Source organism: Heliangelus exortis, chromosome 1 (genome assembly GCF_036169615.1).
Source record: "Heliangelus exortis chromosome 1, bHelExo1.hap1, whole genome shotgun sequence".
Lineage (NCBI taxonomy): Eukaryota > Metazoa > Chordata > Aves > Apodiformes > Trochilidae > Heliangelus > Heliangelus exortis.
In genome coordinates, this window is record NC_092422.1 from 164,446,902 (window position 1) to 164,470,464 (window position 23,563).

The following is a 23,563-nucleotide window of genomic DNA, read 5'->3' on the forward strand; positions in this document are numbered from 1 at the left end:
TAATTTTAAATGAAATCATTTATTAAACCAATCTGTTTTATAGGAGGTATATATATTTTATCATTAAGACAACTTCAATGAAATGACTATCTACAAGAATGACTTGATTGTTTTATTTTCATGTCACCATACATGAACAAATGAATTTTATGTATTATGAAAACACTTTACTCAGTATCAAAAATGTACACATTTTAATAACCATTGCTGTGTTCTGAAGGGATTTTTACATTTAATTTCAAAAATAAGTGTCATTTAATTGCTGTACATGTAACAGCATAAGCTTAAGTCATCCTATACATAATAAAAATTTGTGTAGGTATACAGATAATTTTTCATGTTGCCACATACCTTCATGTTTGAGACACAGGTGGGGGATTTGCATTTCTCTTTTTTTGTGAAGGACTGAAATATCTACTGATGTGAGCACAAAGCAACATTTATTAAAAACAAAACCAGTTTGAATGGCACAAGAGTTAGTGGGTTTATAAATTAACAACCAGAGTTCTAGATTATGGAAACAGGTACATGAGATTCCAGTACTTTCCTTAGGGCTTCGCTCTCTGGAAAAATACCTGTTAAAATGTATTAAAAAAAAATTTTTAAGACAAAGGAAATACAAGACAGGGAATGGTTGAGGTTTAGAATAATTAGTTTGACAGAGCTGATTTTCTTCTTTAACACACTAGGTCCAAGGATGCCACTTGTGCTAGTTAATTACACTCACACCCTCAAAAAATTAAGCATTCTGACATATCCACTACTACAATTATAGCTTAACTTTTGTTATTTCAACTATTAAATATAAGCCATGAGAATATCAAGTTACTGAGGAGATGGGCAAGGTGCTGAGGATAAATGACCATTCTACAGATGCAGGTTTGTTGCTGTTTGCTCTTTCCAAATAACTACTTTTACTACTTGGAGATTCTCTGTAGTTAAAAATTATTACATAATTCAAGATTTCAATTTTATTTCAGGTCACTACCACAAGAGAAACAGTTAAAATGTAATTTAAAGCTATTTAAAGGGAAAAAAAATCTTTACCTTTAAGTAATTTTTGAAAACTTTAGCATCAGGCTGCTGAAGTGCTTGACAGAATTCCTGTAAGAGAGAAGAAAGAAACAGTGAATAACTAAGTAAAGCAACAAGACAACCTGAAATATGTTAGGAACATATAGAATACCTTATATGTAAAGCCGTTGATTTTATTTTGTCTTTTCCCTATTGTGCATCCAAAGAAAAACATGATATAGATAAAAATTTTTATCAAGCTATACAAGTCAAGAACATTCTGAGGTGAAAAAATTTGTACTTTCAGATACAAATATCACATTCATTTTTAGTCGAATAGATAGAAACAGCACTATGACAACTATAAGGAGTTTCTAAACCTTTACTTTTCCAGAAACTTTTGGTGCCTTTGTAATCTATGCTTGAGATTAATATTTACAGTTAAGAACTAGTACATACATAGTAAGTGACTCTAGATTGCAGCAGAACATGTCTGTTGCTTGAAGAAGTTATAATCTTAAATAAGAAAACACTGTGGCATCAGCAAGGTATAATACTTGAATATATTTAATGCCACTTAAAAGATCTACAGTTGAGGTACTGTAATTGTCTCAATTGTCTCCCAATGCAGCAAACCCAGTTACTCCAGTATCCAAATTAGCTGCAATTAAAATTAAGTTGCCAGTGTTCATCTGACAATTTATTAATGGCAATGCTTACCATATGGCCAGCAATGCTTAGTGTTGAGACAATGGTCATGTGTAAAGTTTCACTTCTGAAAACCCTTTTACAGTACTCCAAAAGAAGCAAACAAAACCCCATACTTAATGTTGTACATAATTTTTTATAATTGAACCAGTGTTCTGGCTTAAACTTCTGTACACAGTCTTTATCACCATACTTTCTATACATTCAACATTCTTCAGTTAACTTTTGAGTTACTATTTTTATATATTCCAATATTTTTCCTCAGGTAAATATTTGAATTAGGAAGATAGATGGCCACATGCACTGGATTATTTCTTACAAGTCACTCTTGCAGTTACTCTTTACACTAAATTAATCCTACTCTAATATGCAATATCAAATTAAGTTTTACTGAGGGTCAGGAGGTAGTTCACTTTGTCAGTATTCCTTTTGTCCCCATTTAACATTTATGATTGTTACAAGTTTTCCAAATATTCTTTTAGCATTTATTTATATAATTCCTACCTGAATTATCTCAGGAGCTACTTGCAAAGAAGGCAAATACTCTTGCTGAAGATACTGAATGCACTCAGGACCCTAAAGAAAAGGAGTACATAATTTGTTTAAGCACATTTTCAGACATATGGGAAGACACAGCCCTATACTGTATGATACAGAAGAGTTTGAAAATAGGAGGTCTATATTACTATTTTACAGAGAAGTTATGCATATCAAAAACCACATGTTAATGTTAGTCTCAACTGTTAACAAATAAAAAGATTTCTGAATCTTGGCACTGAAGATTCCACTGCAATTTAGTATCTTTTGTTACACATCAGAAAAATGCACTGAAAATTGCAGTAAGAATTACAATAGAGCCAGTCAGTTTGTGACATGTCAGCTTCAAAAGTCAGTTAAATACAAGGGCCCCAATTTCACTATGTAACATATGAAAAAGAACTGGCAATTGGTATCTGCCAACTGCCTTATCATACTACCACCACTGCAAAATTTAGTTGCCAAGTACCCCTGAACATAGTGTTTCTTTTCTTAAGACATTGACTGTGTAATCGATGGTGCACTAAACAAGAATAAAATGGAACTTCCAAACCTTAGAGCAAAGCAGACATGTCTCTTTTGGTTAACACAAGTTTTTAATTTTTTATCTGAATTTATCATATACCTCCCATTAAAAGAGGGATTACAGTATACAAACATGATCCAATATATCTACTGGGGAAAGTGAATCAATTTTATTAAATCATACAAGTTACTCTAGAACTAGAACATGGTGTATAATTTACATGCCAGGAAAAGATTTCAGACAATTTTCCTGTATTTCTAGCAACAGTGTTAAAAGAAACAGTACTTGCAACAGGAAGCTATTTACCAAAGCTTAATTTCCTACATATTTCTCCCTTTTGGGGAAGAAGGAACAAATCCATAAGGCCCTCTCAATTAACACACTCTCTCTTCTCTGCCTATTTATAGCTTCTTACAGTTTGTGTAGCAATGACTTTCACTTGGATTTGACAGAGAAGTTAGCCATACAATTAAAGGAGGTAACAAGAATCAGTAATGTCAACACAGAAAGTGTTTCATTTCTCAGTAAATATGGAAATATACTGTAGTGTTTTAATAGGATGACAATGCAAAATTCATTTTTTCCATACATTTTTTTCAATCTAGTTGCCTGCATATCAAAAGATACTTTTAACTTGTAATACAGAAGTACTCTATAGTACATCTCCAACTGCTCTTCCATGCCAGTTTATACTATACTGTACTACAGCACTACCTGTCAGTACTCTACTGAAGAGAGAAAGATGCCAATTGATCAATGAAACAGAGTAACAAGTGAGCAGATTTTTCTCCTTAAAGAAGAGTCAATATATTGCAGTAACTTATCAAGAGGTAGACTGGATCTTGCATCCTGACACAGCATTATGGTTATCCTGTTATTTTATATAGGAGTAAAGTAGTAATTCACCCTAGGAAGTATCTAATTTTTAGAGGCTGATAAAAACACTGGAAAGAAACCTGCAATGAGTTATTCTCTGCAAAGTATTATGAAGCTTACCCTTTTGAGATGAATTGTTTTTAATGTCACTGCACATTCTGATAAAGCCTGCAATATAATACAAAACATTAAAACTGTTTGATTAGTCTATTGGTTAAGTATTGGTTAAGAATCATGGAATCACAAAGTTGGGAAAGACCTTGAGGATCATCAAGTTCCAACTGTCTGGATGTTTTTTAAATAGTTTTAAAATTTAAAGCCAAAGAACCTAGTGAGGCCCAAACCAAGGTCTTAGTTCTTGCCATAATTCCCACATTTTCTCCTCACACAATGATAACTGAGCCTCAACCTTCCAGTCTGTTCCACTCTAACCAGAATAATTTGTCATAGCTGAAATGAAATTAAAGAACAGCTGGTTGGTTGTGGGCATTCACTTTCACTGAATATTAGTTAGTAATATAGATCAATGATAAATACTCAGTTCTGCAATTTTCTAGCTTGATAGTAAGCATAGGTGAACTACAGAATACAATTCAACATTAATCATTCAGGTACCTTAATTAAAAAAAACAAGTTTTTTTTTTTATTTGTTAAATTACTATCTTTGATATCACATAGTGACTGTAGGTTTCTTAGCTTGAACTGCCCCACAAAGATGAAAGCAAAGAAGTCCATAATACACACCAGTACTGTCTGGGCATCTGCTAAGTCAAATGTTTGCTTCAAAGGTGCTAAGAAACATGCAGGAACAATGTGCTTGTAGACAAAGTCTGCAAAGCCTACTGGTCCATCTTTACCTCCTGAAAAGAAAAGTAACATTTCATGTTCTATTATTGCTTCATGGTTAGTAGCAGCTGCAAAGGTATTACAGAGAGACAGTCTTACCCCAAAGCTCCACCAGCTTCGAAAGAATAATAAAACAAGTCTTCTGTGCAATAGGATCTGGATAATCCACTGCTCCTTGAATGACAGTGAACAACACACGCTCCACATTCTCTGCACCTTAAACACATTAGAAAGAACCCATCATTTCAACTTGCACCCTAAAATATTTCTGTACTGTTGCACTTTTTTTATATAAATACTGACCCGTAAGACATGCTTCAACTTCAAAATAACTCTTTTTTTGTACAAATGTCAAATATTTTTTGGAAGTTTTTCCTGCGATGCAAGGCAACTCTTATTTAGGTTATAAATGGCTCGTTTGGGTTTTTTTGTTTGCTTTTAAGTTTGGCAATTTAAATGGCTCTTCTGACCTGTTAACACACACACAAAAGTGAGGGGGTACTTAGACCTGCTTACAAATATAAGTTTTCTCCACTCTAGCCAAAGCTGGTAGCTAATTAAAACTCAACTGTTTCAGTGCTGCTTTGCTTCCAATATGTATCTTTTCAGATACTTTTATCACATTTCCTTCCCCACGGGTAGTACCATATTTTTAGGATGTGGGGAAAGAATTCTGAGCTTCCCCTACCACAGGAGCCCCTTTAAAGCTTCAAGTCCCTTAGCCATTTTGATGGAATATAAACTGTGAGAATTACTGGAAGAATAAAGGAGCTGGACACTAAGACTTCAAATTCTTGCTAGGAAAAGCACTGATTTGTGTTTGGCCACCAGGTGTGAGGAAAACCGAGGAACTACATATGTAGTAAGTCACATGATGCCCCCTACCACAGATAACAGAATCATGTGATAGAAATAAAAATGGTAGAACTTACTGATGTCCTACAGAAAATGAGCACCATAATAAATAATGGCAGCTGTGAGAGGTCTTGCCCAACAGTTTGAACATTGCTATACATTGGTAAATCAGAGATCATACAATATATAGCAATCAAATACAGTGACACCTGAGGATATATTATGCACCATTCTTATCCCAATAGACACAGTGGTCACATACAAGCTGAAAAGATCAACAGAAAAAATACACCTATTATTTCTGGATTTCACAAATCCAAATTTTTGTGCAATAGGTACATTGAATGCTGTATTTTCATTACTCCATTCTACCAAGCATAGTTAAGGAACTGGCCTAATTATTTGAGTAGACAACACTCTTGGAAAATAACTAAACTACCCTTTGAGAAACTGAATGACTTACTTTGATTAGCTATGACTTCACTCATTCCACTGCCAGTTACTGTCTGCAGAAAAGCAAAGTAACTTCTCCGTAACATTTGTTTTTCTAAAGCAGCAGACTGGTCATTTTCTTCTGCTGGAAGGAGCAATACCTCAAAAATAGCATGAAGTAGTGGCATAAACATCTGCTGCAGAAAAGGTGAAACCTGTGTCTGTGGAGATGGGAAGAGGGTATCAATTCAAACACTCTCAGAAACCAAACATTTTGAAATTAAAACTTAAGGGTCTATTACAATTCTCAGCTTTGATTCAGATTCCAACTTCGTATTTTCATACACCAACCACTTACAATAAAATGAGTCACATCAGGGTCACCATGAATGTTACAGCATCTTGACTTATATGCCACCTATTTCAAGTCTTTCAGCAAAAATACTTAGTCCTATCTCTAGTTCAAACAGGAACAGAGCTTTTTCAGGATTTCTCATCCTTCTCTTCAGACAGGCAGTATTTCAAATTCCATGAAATATCAAGGCAGTGGCTACTGTAAAGCCACAGTAGTTACAAAAAATGTCAGAGATGTTAGAACTGGCAGCAGGCCACCTTTCATAGCACTAATCTTTAAACACTGCTTAAAGAAATAAGTTTTCCTGACCTATAATAATACTGGCATTACAGAATAAACTTGTAATTTATGTCCTACTTGCAGTGAGAAATTTAAATGCACATATGAATTGAAAAACCAAAGGTGTGTGCTATTCAGCCACATCCTCAAGTTCTGTAGAGGCAGCTCAGATGTTCAGTTCTTCATGCTTAAACAAGGTTTTATCTTTAATCTTCTCTTTATTGTACCTTGAAAGTGTTCAAGGTGAAGCTATTGAAGCTAGGATCTTTATTTGTACATATTGTAATAAGTATGGTACAGTATCATATAAAAAGTTAAACATTACATCTGAACACAGTATTTGTCCAATCTTCCTCCTGTGACTTTTTTGTTTACCTTCCTCACCATACACTGACTATTTATAATTATCTACTGTTATCTTGCATTGATTTTAGTATAACTTACAGCAAGGACTAGAGGAATAAGTCTTCCTCCCTAATCTCTGGAATACTTTATTTTTCAAAATTTTCTCTCTGCTCTGCAGATGGAAAACAACTGACAGAAGTCAGCATGCTGGAGTCACACAGGTATATTATGGCTCTGTTCTGCTGCTCACAAAATGCACATCTCTTCACTTTTAGTAATTTTAATTTTGCATTCTACTGAAAGACTTATTTAAACCTATTTAAAGGGCTTCTTAGCTTTCTCTTACAGCAATTAATTTCCCAACTCATTCACAACAGTGCAATATTCTTGTAGCTCCAGGGTATGAACCATGAGAAACAGGTTAGTAACTTCATAGATTTCATTAACTTTGCATTTGAACAGTTTGAAACTAAAAAGCCCTCAAAGGCTACACTTCAGGAACCTTTGCTAGATAGTCAGTTGACAGCCCTACTCTCACATAATATCTATTTCACACCTCCATTTCAAAACCTCCATATTTGCCAACCTATTTTGAATAAAAATGCATTAAGCATATATTTTTAAGTAACACCAGTGCATTGAGATCTGATAAATCAATATTCTTCTTTGTACCCACACCTGATATTTATCTTGGGATCTTAAGAAATCTCATTGTAAAGAAATGAAAAAATTCACTCTGGAGCTTGCATAATTTGTAGTATTTGCTTCAATGTGGGGCATGAAGTTAATTGTGTTTCTAATAAAATAATTCAGCGCTGCAAATAATATTTTATCTTAAAATGTTAAACCCCAAAATTTAGAAACAATGAAATTATGAGACTAATAAAAAACCACCTGTTTAATCACTCCAAGTCCAGCAACATATGACTGTGATTGAAGACTACGTTTCCCAGTAGCAGAGCCTTAGAAATATACTTTATTCACATAGCTATTTTTCTGAAACCAGAAAAGAGAAGATAAACAGTTTGACCCTCGAAAGCTTATTCAATATCATACCTTAAACTTTGCCGTTATTTGGTTTATAAGAGGAATGAATTCTTGAAGGTCTTTTGCTTCACAATCTTTAAGCATGTGTTCAGAGGCAGAAGGAATGAATGGAAGAACTTCCTCCTCCAGACAAATAATCATGCGGTGAAGGAAAGTGCGGACACCACTTCTCAGAACTTCCTTTTGCAGTGGACAACTGAGAGCTGGCAAAAATGTTTGTAAGCAGTCCAGATAAACCTCTGAGCAGCCACATTGTTTTACAGTTTGCTTATTGCTGAAAGCCTTGCTGGTTCGACTGTAAAAGCAATATACCAAGTTTTATATAAGCTCGCATTCCAATCCCATGAAGAAATATTAACAGTGAGAACAACATATGCTTTGAAACCCATGCACTAAACTAGAATATTACATGTCATGAAATGGGAGCCAAACATTGGAAGTCATGAACAGAATTAGGTGCTTTGAAGTAGCTATACTTTGGCAGATTTTGAAGAATTAGATTCTAACAATTTACAAACAATGTAGGATTAGAATAGCTCCAACACAATTCTCCTTGAGGAAGGGAATAGATGTTGGTTCATTGTAAAGTTCCTCAATATTATCTTTATCTACATCCATAGTAGCCTTTCCTAGGGGACTTAACTAATTTTCTGGGCTACCATAAGAAATTTTTACAACCACTGATGATTTTCTAGGTCAGTTATGCACAGGTAGAAGCTCAGCCCCTCCTCCCAATAAATCCTTTATATTTCCCTTTTACTCAAACCAGAAATGCACAGAGTCACTGTGCTGTACCTACCTAGCAAACCCAACGGCATGATTGAGGCAGTCAGCCAGTGCCATCTGTCTGTCCTCATCTTGTGCCATCATCAGTTTTTCTAATAATACTTTGAACTTTTCCATCAGTGGAGTCAACAAATTCCTCATTAGAACCTGTTTTCTTTCTGCAGAGTATTCACTGTTAACTATTAATACTCCAGCTGTTTCATAAATGAAAAGTTGGTCATCACTGCTTAACAGAGCCTGGTAACCATTTTCCTAAAATGGAAGATAACAGGCATAATTCACTAAATGTCCTTCATCAAAAACTGTCTCTTCAAAGTTTAAAGATACTACTTTCTTTAATCATGCCTAAGTAATCTCTACAGTATATTTACAATAGTTTTATTCTCTTCCTACTTAAGTAGGAGCAACAACGTAAAAACAGTTGAAGGAACAACTAGTTTTCTACAATGCAGACAGCCTTATATATAAGCCATCTATATCCTGTATTCCCAGAAACTCACATAAGCAAGTGTATTAAAATTAGGTACACATGCAAGCATGCAAGTGATCTCACACCAAAAAAGCTGGACAATTATTTGTGCTTAAATGTTTGTGTTCAGCTCACAATTCAGTCAGTACTCAGGCACACCAATGAGTAAGTATTATCCTTATTTATTACAAAAACCTGCTGTAAATACTCACGGGAGGAGAAAGTTCCAGCAGGTCTTGTATTCTATTCAGAACATCTTCAATAAATGGATTCATTTGCTTACTGAAGTAAAACACAAGTACATAACAGTATTTAGAAGTGTGTGCATTTTTACAGGTTGGAGCTGTTAAAACTGGACACTAAATACCTTCTCAATATACAGCTCCCCTTTAAATATCACAGTACTGTTGTAGAAAAATCTGGTTTGTGGATATGGTGCTTGTGGTTGGACAAATATATTGATGTAAGAGGAAATAAACATTTCTTTCCCTCATGTTTGTTTGTTTGTTAAACATTCATAAATAGCCTCACCTATCTGAGTGAAATATTTTCATTAACAGTTGAAAAATTGGATCCTTCTGAAATCTGAACCATCTTGGAAGCTTCTCCTGCCTCTACATTAAATATGTGCCTGTGAAATAAGACCAACAGTACTGGAGTGTTTGAAGGACTCAAATACACCGAATAAACTTGATCAGTATAAATCTGTAAATATTAAGAATTTGGTCAGAGACAGGGAAGAGTTACTCTTGGGAGTTTCCAGATCCTCTCACTCTCATCTCTGCTCACTGAGGAAAAGCAGGACAGAAATTTACATTGTTGACCAGTTTTAACATCTAATCAAAATAAGCTAAGCATATGTGTTCCAGTTCTTTGTTCTGACATTTTCCATTGCTACCATAGTATTACACAATAGGACAACCTTCCTAGAGCATTGTTTTGATATTTGAAGCCCAGCCTGTGGTGCACAATAGGGCTATGAACATTAAATTCTGTGCAATTTGGATACATTTGTAACAACTTCACTCACTTAAGAGACTTGACAAATCTGGAAAAGAGGTAAGCTGTTCGACTTCGTACTTTGGGACTTGTATGGCGAAGGCCACGGTGATCTAAAAACGCCATCTGCAAGCAAATAAGTACATCTCAGTCATAATATCTAAAAAAGGGAGGGGAAAAGCTAGTCATCCAGCAATTTAAGGAACCAACTTCTTCAGGGACCTTCAGAAAATAAGAAAATTTCTTAAGTCTAAAGAACGTATCTTGTTTTATCTAGTTGAAAATGTAAATAGATTAAACTTACTAGAACAGCTGGAATGTGCTGAGGTTCAACAGCAAAGAATTTTTCATATCTAACCACTGTTTCAAAGAATTCCAGGGTCACTGATGTGTGTTGATAGGCACTAACACCAGAAGTCACCAGCTACAAATAAAAGCATTAGCAAGTTAGTACTTTAGCTGTTTATAACTACAATATAGGTAATGTGCTGGTAATCAAGATGAGGCATTTGAACTGGAATGTTTCAGCCTTTATTAGCATTTTTAAATAGCTCCCACAACACACATGCTTACAGTTCTCATCATGTCCTGCAAAGCTGTAGCTTTTGTGACATCACCAGAGAAGTGAGCACCATGAGATACAGGAAGAGCCTCAGCCAACATATACAGCAGCCTTATTGCTACTTCTACTTCCATAAATCGTGTAGTCTGCCAGTTCCTAAAGAAGGAATATGAAGAGCATGTTAGTCTTAATAGCTTATGGAATAATCACAGTTCTACCATGTTAGTATTTTCTTTTGAGCCTTCTTCAGATGCACAGAATAAAAAGTGGATTTAAACAAAGAAACACTTTAAGACCTAGCCAGGATTTCAGGATGCTTCATGAAGATTTTACCTACTAACACAGCACCTCTGCATCAGAACACTACTGGTTTTCTTTTACTAGTTTCAACTTGAAAGCTACGGGTTTCTTGAAGTGCTTGTTTAGGTACAAAAACCACCTACTGTGACACTTGGACAAGCCATTCAGTTTCACTTAAGGAGAGGGCTCACTAAGGATCAAGGTTCAAGGACACCAACAATGCTGGGTTTCTATTTGTACACACACCACTGTGTTCCTAGTCAGGCAACTACTACTAGTTTCTTTATTTACATGCCTAGTTTCTACAGCTGATTCTGAAATTTTTTTTTTTTTAAAAACTTCACTTTTGTTTCTTTTTCCTATCCAAACTTTGTTTTCTGATAGCAGTGACACATAAAATTATTTGCCACATCTCAAGCATTCTCTTGAAGTGTAAACACCTGTCCAGATGGATTTGCAGGTAAATTATAAAGATCAAGAGACATCTATAGGAAAAAAAAAAAATAAGCTGCCATTAAAGTTACAAAAATAAAGCTTCTTCCTAGTAAGCGAGTAAAAGATCATACAAAGTCATGTTTATCATGAAGTTTTAACAGGCTCATTCTACCAATTGGCTTCACCTTGCTGTATCACACATTCATTACAAACCCTGAAAACTACAAAAGGGAAAAAAAAGCCAAGGGGACTGTGTAAACAAGTTAAAAACCACAACTTACTGAAGTGTAGTGTTAAAAACTCTGCGCACAGACGCCAACAGTAACTCTGGTGAGACCTGAGCAAGTCTGTCCAGTAACAGCTTCAACTGTTTTCTGTATTCCACAAACATTGCTTCATCTTCACCCTACAAAACATTCACATGTCAGTGAAGTCCATATTTTCATGTTTAAATCCACCCACAACCATTTTAGACAATTTACATCTAAACCAATAACATGTACATACAATACAGTACACTACGTTCAGAGAATTCAAAAATTCTCTTGCAACATGACTGCAGACTCCTTTTCTGGCTCATTAAACGAGATCCAATGCACTCACTCCAGAAATATATTAAAAAGGCTTTCCAAAACTGCAAACTAGCCAAAAGTAGAAGACAGACAATGCTCTTGGCAAAGCCTTATTTACCTAATTCAGACACTGGAATGGTCTCCCAAGGGAAGTGGTGGATTCCCCCACTTTGGAAAGTCGCAACTTGAACGATTCCTATTCTTGAAAATTGACTCACTCCTCAGAGATATTTTTTCTCAGCATTTAGCTTTGCTTTAAAATTAAACTGACAGAAACATTTATGATGGACTGCTTACAGTTTAAGGTAAACTCTTCAAGATGATAGCTCTCCAAATAGCCTGGAGCAGAAGTAAGTCTGTCTAACATACTCAGTCATTGCAGGCTGACTGAGGAAAGTGAAATCAAATAGTTTCTGTCTCCTTTATCTTATTTTTGCAGAGGTTTGATCTCAAATCATTTTGCAGAAGTGATGTGCAGAAACACACAAACTCACCCTGAACAAGCCAGCTTAACAGCTATGTTTAGCTAACAGCACAGCTGCATTTGTCTAGGAGTAATTCTGCACAAATGCAGACAGAAATTGTTAACTGAACTAGTTTGGACAGCCCTTTACTATGTTGTTTTGGCCTATGCAGACTGTCCAGAGGTTAAAAAAGCTTTACATACAGGACAAAAATTCAGCCTACTCACCTTTGCTTCCTACCTTTAAATCCTTAAGTCTATGTAAAACACCAATTTTTAAAGCATCAGCAAATTTTACCACATGTAATTTAAGTTGCATTTGTTTGTTCATATAACACAATACCTCATTTTCAAAATTGTATTCTTCATCATATGTCAACTTCTTCATAACAGCCAGCATGATTGCCTAAGATAAAAACAGAACTGTAATTGTAGAAGCAGACAAATGGTAAGAAGCAACAGTTAAAATGCTATACTAAAGAAATCATTAAAGCAAGTGTTAAATGTTTACAAACATTTAAATCCCATTTGGTTATTATTTTCAGAGGCTTAACAGAAGTAGCAGTCCAAATTGAAACATGTGGATTACATCCAAACAATACACAGATGCCATTCTGGCATAGATGACTTGGAGCTCTCAGCCTCTGGCAGTATCTGGTTTTGTTTCCTACTTGTAATCTGTGCTGTTCAGTTCATATTGAAAACAACAATTAAGGTGACTGAACTAGGCAGAGGAAGCTAAACAGGTTATCCAAGATCCTCTTTTAAAGACACAGGCAAGCTCAGCTGTAATGTTAACTTCTCTAATACCTCAACATCCTTGAAATGCCTTTTTTGGGGGGATAAGTTAACAAGCTGAATTAATGAATAAGAACCAAGAGCACTGAACAGGAGTAAGAAAAGCAAAAACCTTTTTTCAGCAACAGCAAGTTGTTATAGCACTTAAATCACTGATGTGCAATTCCACCTTAGCAGGGACTGCTGGTAAGTCCTAAAACAGGAATAAAGACTGGTTCTTTTCTCTACTGAAGCCTCCAACTCTAAATGTATCACTTTGCTCTTACTAAGCATTTACTAGTTCAGGTTTTCCGAGCTCTGATTTGATGTTTAAAATACATGGAGTACTCAATTCCACTCATGCTCTCCAGGATGGATTGAAATTGGACAGGAGCATGATTAGCAGAAAACAAGTGTTTAAAAAAAAAAACAAACAAAAAACCCCAACTTTAATTTTCACTTTGGTTCAACTGTTTGTTCTGGGATACCTAGAAAAAATGTATTTAAATACTTCAAATGGACAGATAAATACTTCAAATGGACAAAAAACTACTCTAATTAAAACTGAATCAGAGGCAGACGATTTTTATATCTGTGACAACACTAAAGTGTTAGAAGTCTAAAAGAATATTAAGTGGAAGCAAGTATTAGGGCATATAAAGATACTTATTGACAAGGAAAGGGCTAACTGAATATTGGAGAAGACTCAGTAGATTTATAACAAGTATTTCATCAGCAACATCACAGAGTCCCTCACCCCTATACCCACTACCAGGTGTCTTCCCCACCATTGGTTAAATTCAGTAATGAACAGCTTTTCTTCTAACTACAGCAAATGAAAATGCTGATTGTATAAGTAAGCACTTGATTAGGGTTTTGTGATTCTCTTCCAGCTCTGGATGTTCTCAATGCATATAGCTAAATTTCAGTCAAATACAAAACATGAGAATGAGGTTAAATTAAAAAATAAACAACAAACTTTTGACATATTAATTAGCATTTTACATATTTTGCATTTTAAGTGCAAAGCTTTTAATTCTTTAGCACCAAAAGGGGCCAATGACTAGAACTTAGGTTAGTGAGATGAAAATTCTTGGTTATCTTGAAGACAGACACTTAAAATACTTTGAGGAAGAGCACGGTGAAACAGCAAGAATATGATCAGACTTTCCATTGACACCACATGTCAGCATCTGTGAGAAGTCTCTGCCTCTCTCTAAGAAGTAATTCTAAAGGACTGAAATAATTGCAAAACATTAATTTCATGTTTGTAGTCAGAAATGCTTACAAACATCTGTCATTTTAAGAATAAAAAATGTGATCCTGCCAGTGAGAAAAAACTTTGGAACTTCAAAAGCATTATAAACATAACCCTGTTTTTTCCTGTTCAAATAACAAACAAGTTGAAAGTGAAAACTTCTTAGGTACAAAACTTTAAAAGAATGCTGCTAAGCACACAACTTAAAGCCTAAGACAGACAACAGTAAGATTCAGACTACATCCAAACACTTTCTTACGAATTGGATGAAAGAAGAAAGATTGGTATGACTGGTTTCTTGGTTTAACACAAATCCTCAAAAAGTGTTCAGAAAAATTAAGAAATAGATCTATCAAAGTCTCTCAGTACGAAAGCAAGGTTACCAAAACAATCTTTCAGGACAGTAGAACATTCAAACGTTAAGTATTTTAACGTTAAGTGCACTGCAGTAGAAATTTCCTTTGATCCAGTTATAAGAACAAACGACATAGTAACAAGAGATTCAGTGATGTTAAACTTCTCTTAATGTGTTACCTCATCTAATTTAAACAGATATCAGACAAAACCAGATCAAGATACTCTAGCCACAGCTATCCCAATTTAACTTTTCATGTTAGAACAGGTACAGAATTCAGGTTTTTTTGTAAAAGGAATTCCAGCTGTCAGCTGAATTAACTCAAACCAATCTAACCAGTTCAACATCTGAATTGGTACATCCACACTGATTCTGAAGGATCATAGGCAAAATTACTTTAAAAAGGACTGTACTGAAAAAACCAAACAAGCTCACTGCCTTATGTGTTAAACATTATTATTAAACATAATTAAACATAATACATATGTTTAATATATATTAAACATATAAAAACACATATATAGAACATATATACAGTTCATGCTTTACATATGAACTTCAGCTCATGTACAAATTCAAGCATATAAATTTATAAAAACATATTATAGCTGAGTTGCAGCTTTTTTCATAAGTTTAACTGATGATACCTATCAAGGGTTCAATTTTATGACAACCCTTCCTATACTTCTTCCAATCCCTTGAAATTAGGGAAGGTTTAAACAAAAATACAAAGCTTCAGGAAAAAGCCCTCTTACATCTTGATTTAGGAATATTCTATCAACTATAAATACTGTATGGGATCTCACCATATGCTTAGGGGTTGCTTGGGAAAACCAGAATCTATCTAAAATAGATTCCATCTTCATACACAATTCAATACATATTTACTATTTAAAGAAACAGCTACTTAACAGAAGATGGAACATACTGTTCTTACTTCTAAGCCTTCCCTTTTAATTACTGTCACACACATATTTTAAGGCATATAAATAAAACATGGTTTCAGCAAAATAAAAATTCTGACCTAATGTGTTCTTGAAATTTTGAGAAAACCTCTAGTAAAAAAGACTTACCTCTACATTAGCTTTTTGTTGGTCTGAAAGAGCAGAAAGCTGTAAAATAAATTTCAAGTGTTATTTTTTGCATAGAAACTCCTTTTTTAATAATTTTAAATGTTTTTAAATTTAACGTTTGATTTAACATCTCTGTGATCTGCAAACTTTCCACTTAATGCAAAATTTAATCCAATTTCTTCAGATTTCTAAACAACACAATAGAAATAGCATAACCACAGCCACTAAAGCTACTGAATGCTTACTGTTAAAAACCAAACAAATAAAACCAAGCAATTTTGCAAGTCAGCTTGCACATCAGATTCATCTTCCCACAAAGATCAAACTACATCATCCATCAAAGTGAGGTTAAACTGAAGCCAGAGGTATTTACTTGTTTCAAGATGTGAAGGTAGTCATAACAAAAGCCAATGATATTAGATGAGATGTCATCATCTTCATGAATTAGAAGTTGCAACATTAGGGCCACTTTTGCTTCAATAGCTTGCAGAGTGTCTTGAGCACTTTTCATATCACCATTTTTCACCAGTTTAGTCCAGCTAGCTATTAATGCTTGCCCCATCCCATTAACCAGCTTAGAAAATCTGGCCAGAAAATCCACATCGTCTTCCTGCAAGAAAAGACATTAAATTAAAAATACTAGAAGAGTGCATGTTTAAATAGCATGAGAGCTCATAAACTGTACCATCCACACCTATTATGTTGAAGTAAAACCAACATTTGTCTCCTAGATGGAAAGTACAGTAGTCTGGCTTGCTTTTGCCAGGGAATGGAGAAAGAAAAATTACAGAAGTGCCAGATTTAGCTGTCCTCCATATTATAACAGTAGCTTGCTTCATCTCTTCAGATTAGTTTTTTTCTCTTTACAGCAAGAAGCACATTCAAAATAAAAGCAGAAGCACATACCTACCATAAATTTTAGGCTGCAAGAGGAAAATCTTTTTATAGGAAAACTTCAAAGACTTAACAGCCATAGCTCACTTCAGAAATACTGATAACAAGTAACTTTCAGTACTGCCTGCAAGACTGAGTTAATATTAAATATTTATGTTTCCCTTGTGGAAAAATACATTGATCAGAATTGAGAAACACCCCTAGACCAGTCACCTGAAACAGATACTTTGCTCCCTGACATAACTGTTCAAAAGCAGAAGTAGTCAGCTTTCTGAGACCAAGGTAAGAAAGATTTTTCAGAGGAATGCCTTCCTAATTGATGAATGCATACTTTGTCTCTTAGTAGGAACAGAAATTTGTCAAATGCTTCAAAATGAAGAGATGCTGGCCTTGCAATCCAAGGACTAGAGTTTCATAAGGACTAGTTCCCTCCTTCTTCACAGCAGGCAGTAAATGGCTGTTCAGTTCAGCTGCCAGGAAATGTGTGTTTGGTTAGCAGGTGTATTTTTCCAGCTTATGGATAAGAATTTCAAGCCTCACACCTGATTGTACAGACATACAGAACAGCATATGTGCCCTTAAGAAAGCTGTTTTCCCAACCCAGTTATGCACAGCTGATCTAATGTCTCAGCCTAAAAAATTTCTGCCTTGGTTACAATACCTACTATGGAACAGTTCAGAAGAGAAGGTTCAATGCAATGGAAACATAGAAAAATTAACAGAAAGCATGTAATTTAGGAGACAAACAGAGGAGTTACTTTGCTTCTAAAATTAAAAAGTCATGCTGAGGATAAAAAAAATGCAGTGCATTTTAAGTAAATAAGGAATATTAGTAGCAAGTTGTTAACTTAAGTACAAGAAAAGTGTAAGAAGTGTTCAGCACTGATGCAGAATTATCCCTAATCTGTGAGCTTTTATAGTTTTCTGTTCATTTGCTCATTTAAGGGCTGCAGGAAAACCATGACTTATACTCCTGTTGTAAAAATTTATATACAAACCTGATCAATACTGAAGAGTCCAGCAGACTGCAATACTTGACATAAAGATTCAACTAATTTTGTCTTATCAATTGGGTCCATTCCCTTATTTACAATTTCAAATAAACAATCACAGGCTTCTTCCCGGAGGACTTCCACAGACATGTGACCTAGCAGCATATTTATAAACCTTCAAAGAAAAAAGGGTTTATTTTTATATGTACACAGTAACGTCCTACAGAAGCTTCATATTATTTCTGTGCATATTAACAATGGTTTCTTGGTATAAGGCAGTTGAAAAGTCTATTGTACTGTCAAAACCCAGCATTTTGTAAATATGAAGGAGAAGCCAGCAAACTCAAGTGTCTACTGTGGCTGCTTTATCAACTTGGCTTGCAAAGTCAGTCACTCTACTGAAAAAACAAAAATCTCCAAAGGTTTGTATATAATTCAAATCCTTTTTCAAAGATCATTGATCATTCTGTTTCATATAAATACAGTCAGGATGGTCACAAGGTTACTTCTGCAATGATATTCCATTAGAAAACCCTTACCTTTCATTAGCTATCAGGCTCAAATCTATCCAGGATACATAAGCTCCAACTACTTCAAGGCACTGGCATGTCAACTCTGAGTTAGTATATTGATAGTTCTGTAAGATTTGGTACCACGATTCCACTAAACTTGGAATGCATTGTTCCCTCATAGTATCTTTTAATAAAGTGTTCCTACGAGCCTCCTGCCAATACAGAAAAAAGATAAATCAGTCTTGTCATAGATGAGCATCTTGTGAAATTAGTAGCATTCCTGAACCCACTACCAGACACCACTTGTCCCAGCAAGATGAACAACTAAAAATCAGATATCCATACTTTCTTTTTTTTGGATGAAATAAACCAAAAATATCCTAGGGTTTTTTCTACCACAATGCACAAACATTAAAGAAAGGCAGACAAAGGAGGAAGTCCTCTAGATCATTAAGAGGATGTTAGGACTCCTTAAACAGGCACTAGAAGAAATTAATATTTAAAATGCATAAGTTTAAGGAATCTACTGGCTAAGTCAGTCCCTTTTTCGTTAGCCAGCTTTTCAAGGAAAAAGTACATTAATTGAAAAGTATGAACCATAAAAAGCATTAAACAATGCATGACTTCTGGATCTGAACTACCAAATGTCTCTATGGTGGAGTTGCCACAAGCAGAAATTAACATCTCTGCATGTCTTCTGTTCTAATTAAAGAGGACTTTTTGACAGTTTAAAACAAATGTTCTTGCAAAATAATAACTTACTTCTGATGTATGAACAACATCCCGGTCTACCAGCTCAGCATCAACAGCCATCAGGATTCTGAGGTACATATCCACACCTCGGGGATTTAGGTCAACTACTGATAGAATATCAAAAAAAAACTTGGGCCATTTTGTGAGATATTCGGTAACAAAAAGCAGTGCAAAGACTTGTGCTGCTTTGTTGCGAATAAAAGTCTTCTCAGGCTGGGGATTCAGCATCTGGTAGAAACAAGATATTTTATTTGTATATTCTTAGTAAATTAGAGAAGAATTGTATATGCTTGTTGATCTCTGTACAGCAATTAATGTGCCACCTCTGTTCCTGGCTTATATAAATAGAGTGTTGTATTTCCAATGATTTTGAAGAAAACTTAGCTAAACTGTAATGAAACTGGGAAAATATTATTTCTGGGTGATGCAGTCCTAAGCCTCTCTTTCAGTACTAAGACATAAAGTGTGCTATTCAAAGACTAAAAGCTAATTTGTTCATCTGGTGAAAAGAGTAATCAAGAACTTCCAATAAATGAGCTACTGTCCTCTTTAATCTAGTTTCTGCTTAAGTTAGATGCTAGCTTTAAGAAGAGTATAGGAAGTTTTTAAATCTAAGATCACTGGGGGGCCGGGGGAGGAGAACATTAAAATTAAATCTGTCACTACCAAGCTCTCTCCTTCCCTCCCTTTTTCCATTAACTCCTCCTAAGTGCTTGCCACAAATGAAAACTGAAAGCCATTTAATCCAGTTCACAATTATCTGCTCTTTTACAAGTTGCATTGTATTCAATTTCCTACTATTAAGCTTTCTACAAACAAAGCAACTGCGTTCCAGTGCAGAAGTGAAACAATAAGCACCAGGTATAAGCAAAGACTTGCATCACCCCAATTGATGGTTCTGCTGATTGCAAACTTGTAACAGGTCCAGCTGACACCACATGTTCAGCTACAGTAATTATTCCAGAAGGAAGAACAGCCAATGCTCTTCCATAGTATTAACAGAGCAGTGATGTTGTCCATTGATAAACTCCTGCTGGCATTCTAAGTAGACAGGAGTTAGGCCAGGAGGGTCTCTGAAGCAGAATTACTGCTCCTCCTCCACAAGCTTAGAAGTATCAGGAATCTGGATTATAATTCTCTAAAGGGAACCATTTAATACTCCTTATTTCACACACAACTGATCAAGACACAACCATTATCTCTTACAGTTTTATATTCAGTAGTAAGTTCAAGCACAGACTTCTTTACAACATTTGATTTAAAGAATTTCTAATAAAGATTAACCTATTAAAATTATCCTTTTAACCATCAGATACCATATATCTTCAGGCAGCCATCTTTAACTCACATGACAGATAAAACATTTAGCCCACACTCAGTGCCTTCTGTTAGCCTGCTAATAAACCCCTTTGAAGGGGCATATTTACCTGTGCTTGCAGCCATGTTATGACTGTTTCCCTAATTAGCTGCTGCTGGACTTCAGTCAGCTCAGAGTATCTGAAACAAAGTATAATGAGATCAAAATACAACTGCTTCATGACAAAGTAACATTCAGCAAGGTGAGAAAACTTAATATTGCACATAATACTGAATATTAATACAAATAAAGGGTTCCTAGAAAAGGAATTTACACATCTACTGGCATGCTAAAATTTCAAATGAAAGACAAAAATGAGGAAAACATTTTGCCCATATCAATAAGATTACATTGAGGCACTACTGCCTGCTATATTGAAGTAGGAATCTGAAAATTTGCAGGAAGACTGCTCTGTGACCCTGATAAAAAACACACATTTGACCATAAGCCATTGGGAGAGGAAGGGGCATCTTTATGTGCTCAAACTTGCTAACTACATGCTGAACACTGACTGTCAACAGTGAGCACAAGGATGTCCTTCACTGATCTAACCTACAGTATATTTATTATCAGACATGTCAAAACAAAAAAGCAACCAAGTTCTTCTGCTTTATGTCATACTTACAGTCTTGGCAAAAATTAACATTATAACCAGACCACCTCAACTATTGTCCATGCAACATGTTTCTTTCCATGATTAGCTAAACTGAGAACATTTTCCTTGAAATAGAGCTAGCTGTAGCTCTGGTGAAGTCCCTAACAGGAATGACTGTTGAATGTGACTCCAGTGTTCCCATCACAAGTACTGATTAAGGAAAATAAAAAAAGCAACCTCACTGAGAATACTCAGAAAGCAAGAGGCAGAAAAACAAGAGAAAGCACATTGCAGGAAGATGATGAGGGGAGAGGCATAAGCAGAGAAATGTGAACAATGAGGTAAAATCAGGTAAATAAATAAATAAATAAAAACCCCACAAAATTAAACCTTTACTTTTTTTGCTAATCCATAATTGTGAAAATCAGTTGCAAAATCCATCTCACTCCTATCTAAAGCCTGACCCACACATTCATTGTATTGCAACCTGTCACAATGATATTCCAAGAGACAGACATCTTTGCCACTGGCATTTATGTACTGATTAAAGGAGCCTGAACTGTGAAAAAACACTTTCATACAATGAAACTTAAATAATTTCAAGTTATTTTTTTTTCCTAAAATCATGACTCTATAAAAATGCCACGCAGTGAAAAGACTACTTTCTCCTGAAGTCTCTGCCAGAGTTACTGAATGAATAGGGCTCTGTCTGAAGTCCAGGACCCTGTACTGAGCAAGACTGCTGCTTGCATGACTCTTTTCTGCAAAAATCAGTGAGAGTACAGAGTAAGGCTTGAATCTCTAGAAAGGAATGGCTAAGCAAGTTTCAAGTAATCCTTGGTAACTGGGTCTGCATTGGGCCATACATAGGTGTTAAACTAATTACAGTGTGCTCAAAATCCAACAAGATTACTCACTTAAACTTAATTTGATGTTCCAGAACTTGAAAGCAAAAGAACTTGATGTGATCATCACTAAAAAAGAAGAAAAAATTATGTTCCTGGTTATGAAACAGTACACTTTTCAGGGGAAAAAAATAAAATCCTCAAATATTTCAACCATATCATCCTTCCAGTAAATTAAATGTTACTGTGCACTAGAGAAAAATGCTAGTACTTAAAAAAAAAAAAAGACAAATACTTAATTTGGTAAAATGTTCAAATTCATCTGGTAAAAATGAGCAACTGTTAAATTAATGTTGATGCTTAATGTTGTAATCTCTTTTTCCTATACCTGCCAATTTTTAGTGCTTTTATTTCAGTATTGAACATACAAAACCACAATAGCTATCATGTCCTGCCATTAGAAAAATCTGTCAGGCTTCAATAATACATTCAGAGTCCATTAGTACACTAAGTGCAAGTTATACATTGAGTCTTGAAACAGCAAAGCTAAAGAGGTATCAATTAGGAAGTGATAAGCTATATAATCTACACAGGTTTTTTTTTTATCTTAGTATCTAAAAATGCTATCATATGTACTTTGTTAAAGATTATAAACCACTGTTTTCACATCTTGTGTGGTTTTGTTAACTACTGCATACTCTTATCAATTTCTGACTCCAACAATTATTCACAAAAAAGCATTCTATAAATCATTTGAGAGATATACACCCCTCAGTCTTCTTCCAACCTGAGTTATATATATATATATACATATATACATATACAGCAACCTAGTGTGCAGCTGTAAATACACAACTCCATGCAAAACCAGTGGTGACTAAACATTCCACATCTTGAAAAATGGGATGGCCTACTCCATAGAACAGAGGCAAGGAACTGAGGTAACCACATATAACACCTATAGTCTCACAACGGGAAATTTTCAATATTTCTTTCCTCCCCAAGGAGGCAGCACTAGAAGCCATTCTTTTTTCCCCTGGATTTCCTAAAGCAGCACTCTTTAGGCTACTAAATTAATATGAAGTTTTATTTATACATTGCTATTCCTTGAAAGGCATTATACAGCAGCCACAAAATTATTATACTAAAAGTAGTGTCAAGACCATAATAACTTTAAACAATTTACAGTTCACCTGCTATGCTGAAGCACTAAAGCCTTACCCAAACATACAACCCAAACATACAAGCAATGATTCTTATCTACATTACCTGTATATGCTCTGAGCTAATGCTTCTGCACAGACTTGCCAAGCATCCTGAGATATCTTCAGCTGCTCAAAGTAGGCTAATGCCTGCAAACATCAATATAAGTTTAATTTAAAAGGAGAACAAACCACACAGCAAGCCACCTCATTCACACTTGGGACTCATATTTAAACAGCTCTACTTCAAAACAAACAAACAAACAGTATTTGGGTACATCCAAGTATGTATAAGGGTTCCTAACTACCACAACAAAACGATGTTTCTTCAAACACTAATATTATAGGTACACATTTCCAGTTAACATTAAGATTTTTGTCACTTGAATATAAAAGCCATTAAATCACAAATGTTGAGGTTAGAAGTGACCTTTGGAAACAGGGTTATGCAGGGCCTGTTCCTTCCACAAAATCCACAAAGAAAGTGATTTAGATTCTTCACTGGAAACAACTCACCATTTATCTTCCACCACTTTGCCTGTAT

General features: G+C 35.1%; 1 protein-coding gene across 3 annotated transcripts in view; it reads right to left on the reverse strand.

Moving 5' to 3' along the window:
* XPOT (exportin for tRNA) overlaps positions 1 to 23,563 on the reverse strand; it is a 28,424-nt gene continuing 4,861 nt past the window's right edge. For all 3 annotated transcript variants that reach the window (XM_071733489.1, XM_071733490.1, XM_071733491.1), the window contains 23 exons: positions 23,087 to 23,169; positions 21,890 to 21,946; positions 20,448 to 20,517; positions 19,030 to 19,248; positions 18,295 to 18,479; positions 17,762 to 17,930; positions 16,243 to 16,479; positions 15,870 to 15,908; positions 12,750 to 12,812; positions 11,653 to 11,777; positions 10,648 to 10,792; positions 10,379 to 10,498; positions 10,106 to 10,200; positions 9,288 to 9,357; positions 8,620 to 8,858; positions 7,830 to 8,115; positions 5,826 to 6,015; positions 4,607 to 4,723; positions 4,406 to 4,521; positions 3,782 to 3,829; positions 2,227 to 2,298; positions 1,048 to 1,104; positions 1 to 575 (listed from right to left, as the gene is read on the reverse strand). In XM_071733489.1, the coding sequence (XP_071589590.1) occupies positions 549 to 575; positions 1,048 to 1,104; positions 2,227 to 2,298; positions 3,782 to 3,829; positions 4,406 to 4,521; positions 4,607 to 4,723; positions 5,826 to 6,015; positions 7,830 to 8,115; positions 8,620 to 8,858; positions 9,288 to 9,357; positions 10,106 to 10,200; positions 10,379 to 10,498; positions 10,648 to 10,792; positions 11,653 to 11,777; positions 12,750 to 12,812; positions 15,870 to 15,908; positions 16,243 to 16,479; positions 17,762 to 17,930; positions 18,295 to 18,479; positions 19,030 to 19,248; positions 20,448 to 20,517; positions 21,890 to 21,946; positions 23,087 to 23,169 (2,829 nt within the window). In that variant the 3' untranslated portion in view covers positions 1 to 548. The remainder of the gene's footprint in view (positions 576 to 1,047; positions 1,105 to 2,226; positions 2,299 to 3,781; positions 3,830 to 4,405; positions 4,522 to 4,606; positions 4,724 to 5,825; positions 6,016 to 7,829; positions 8,116 to 8,619; positions 8,859 to 9,287; positions 9,358 to 10,105; positions 10,201 to 10,378; positions 10,499 to 10,647; positions 10,793 to 11,652; positions 11,778 to 12,749; positions 12,813 to 15,869; positions 15,909 to 16,242; positions 16,480 to 17,761; positions 17,931 to 18,294; positions 18,480 to 19,029; positions 19,249 to 20,447; positions 20,518 to 21,889; positions 21,947 to 23,086; positions 23,170 to 23,563) is intronic.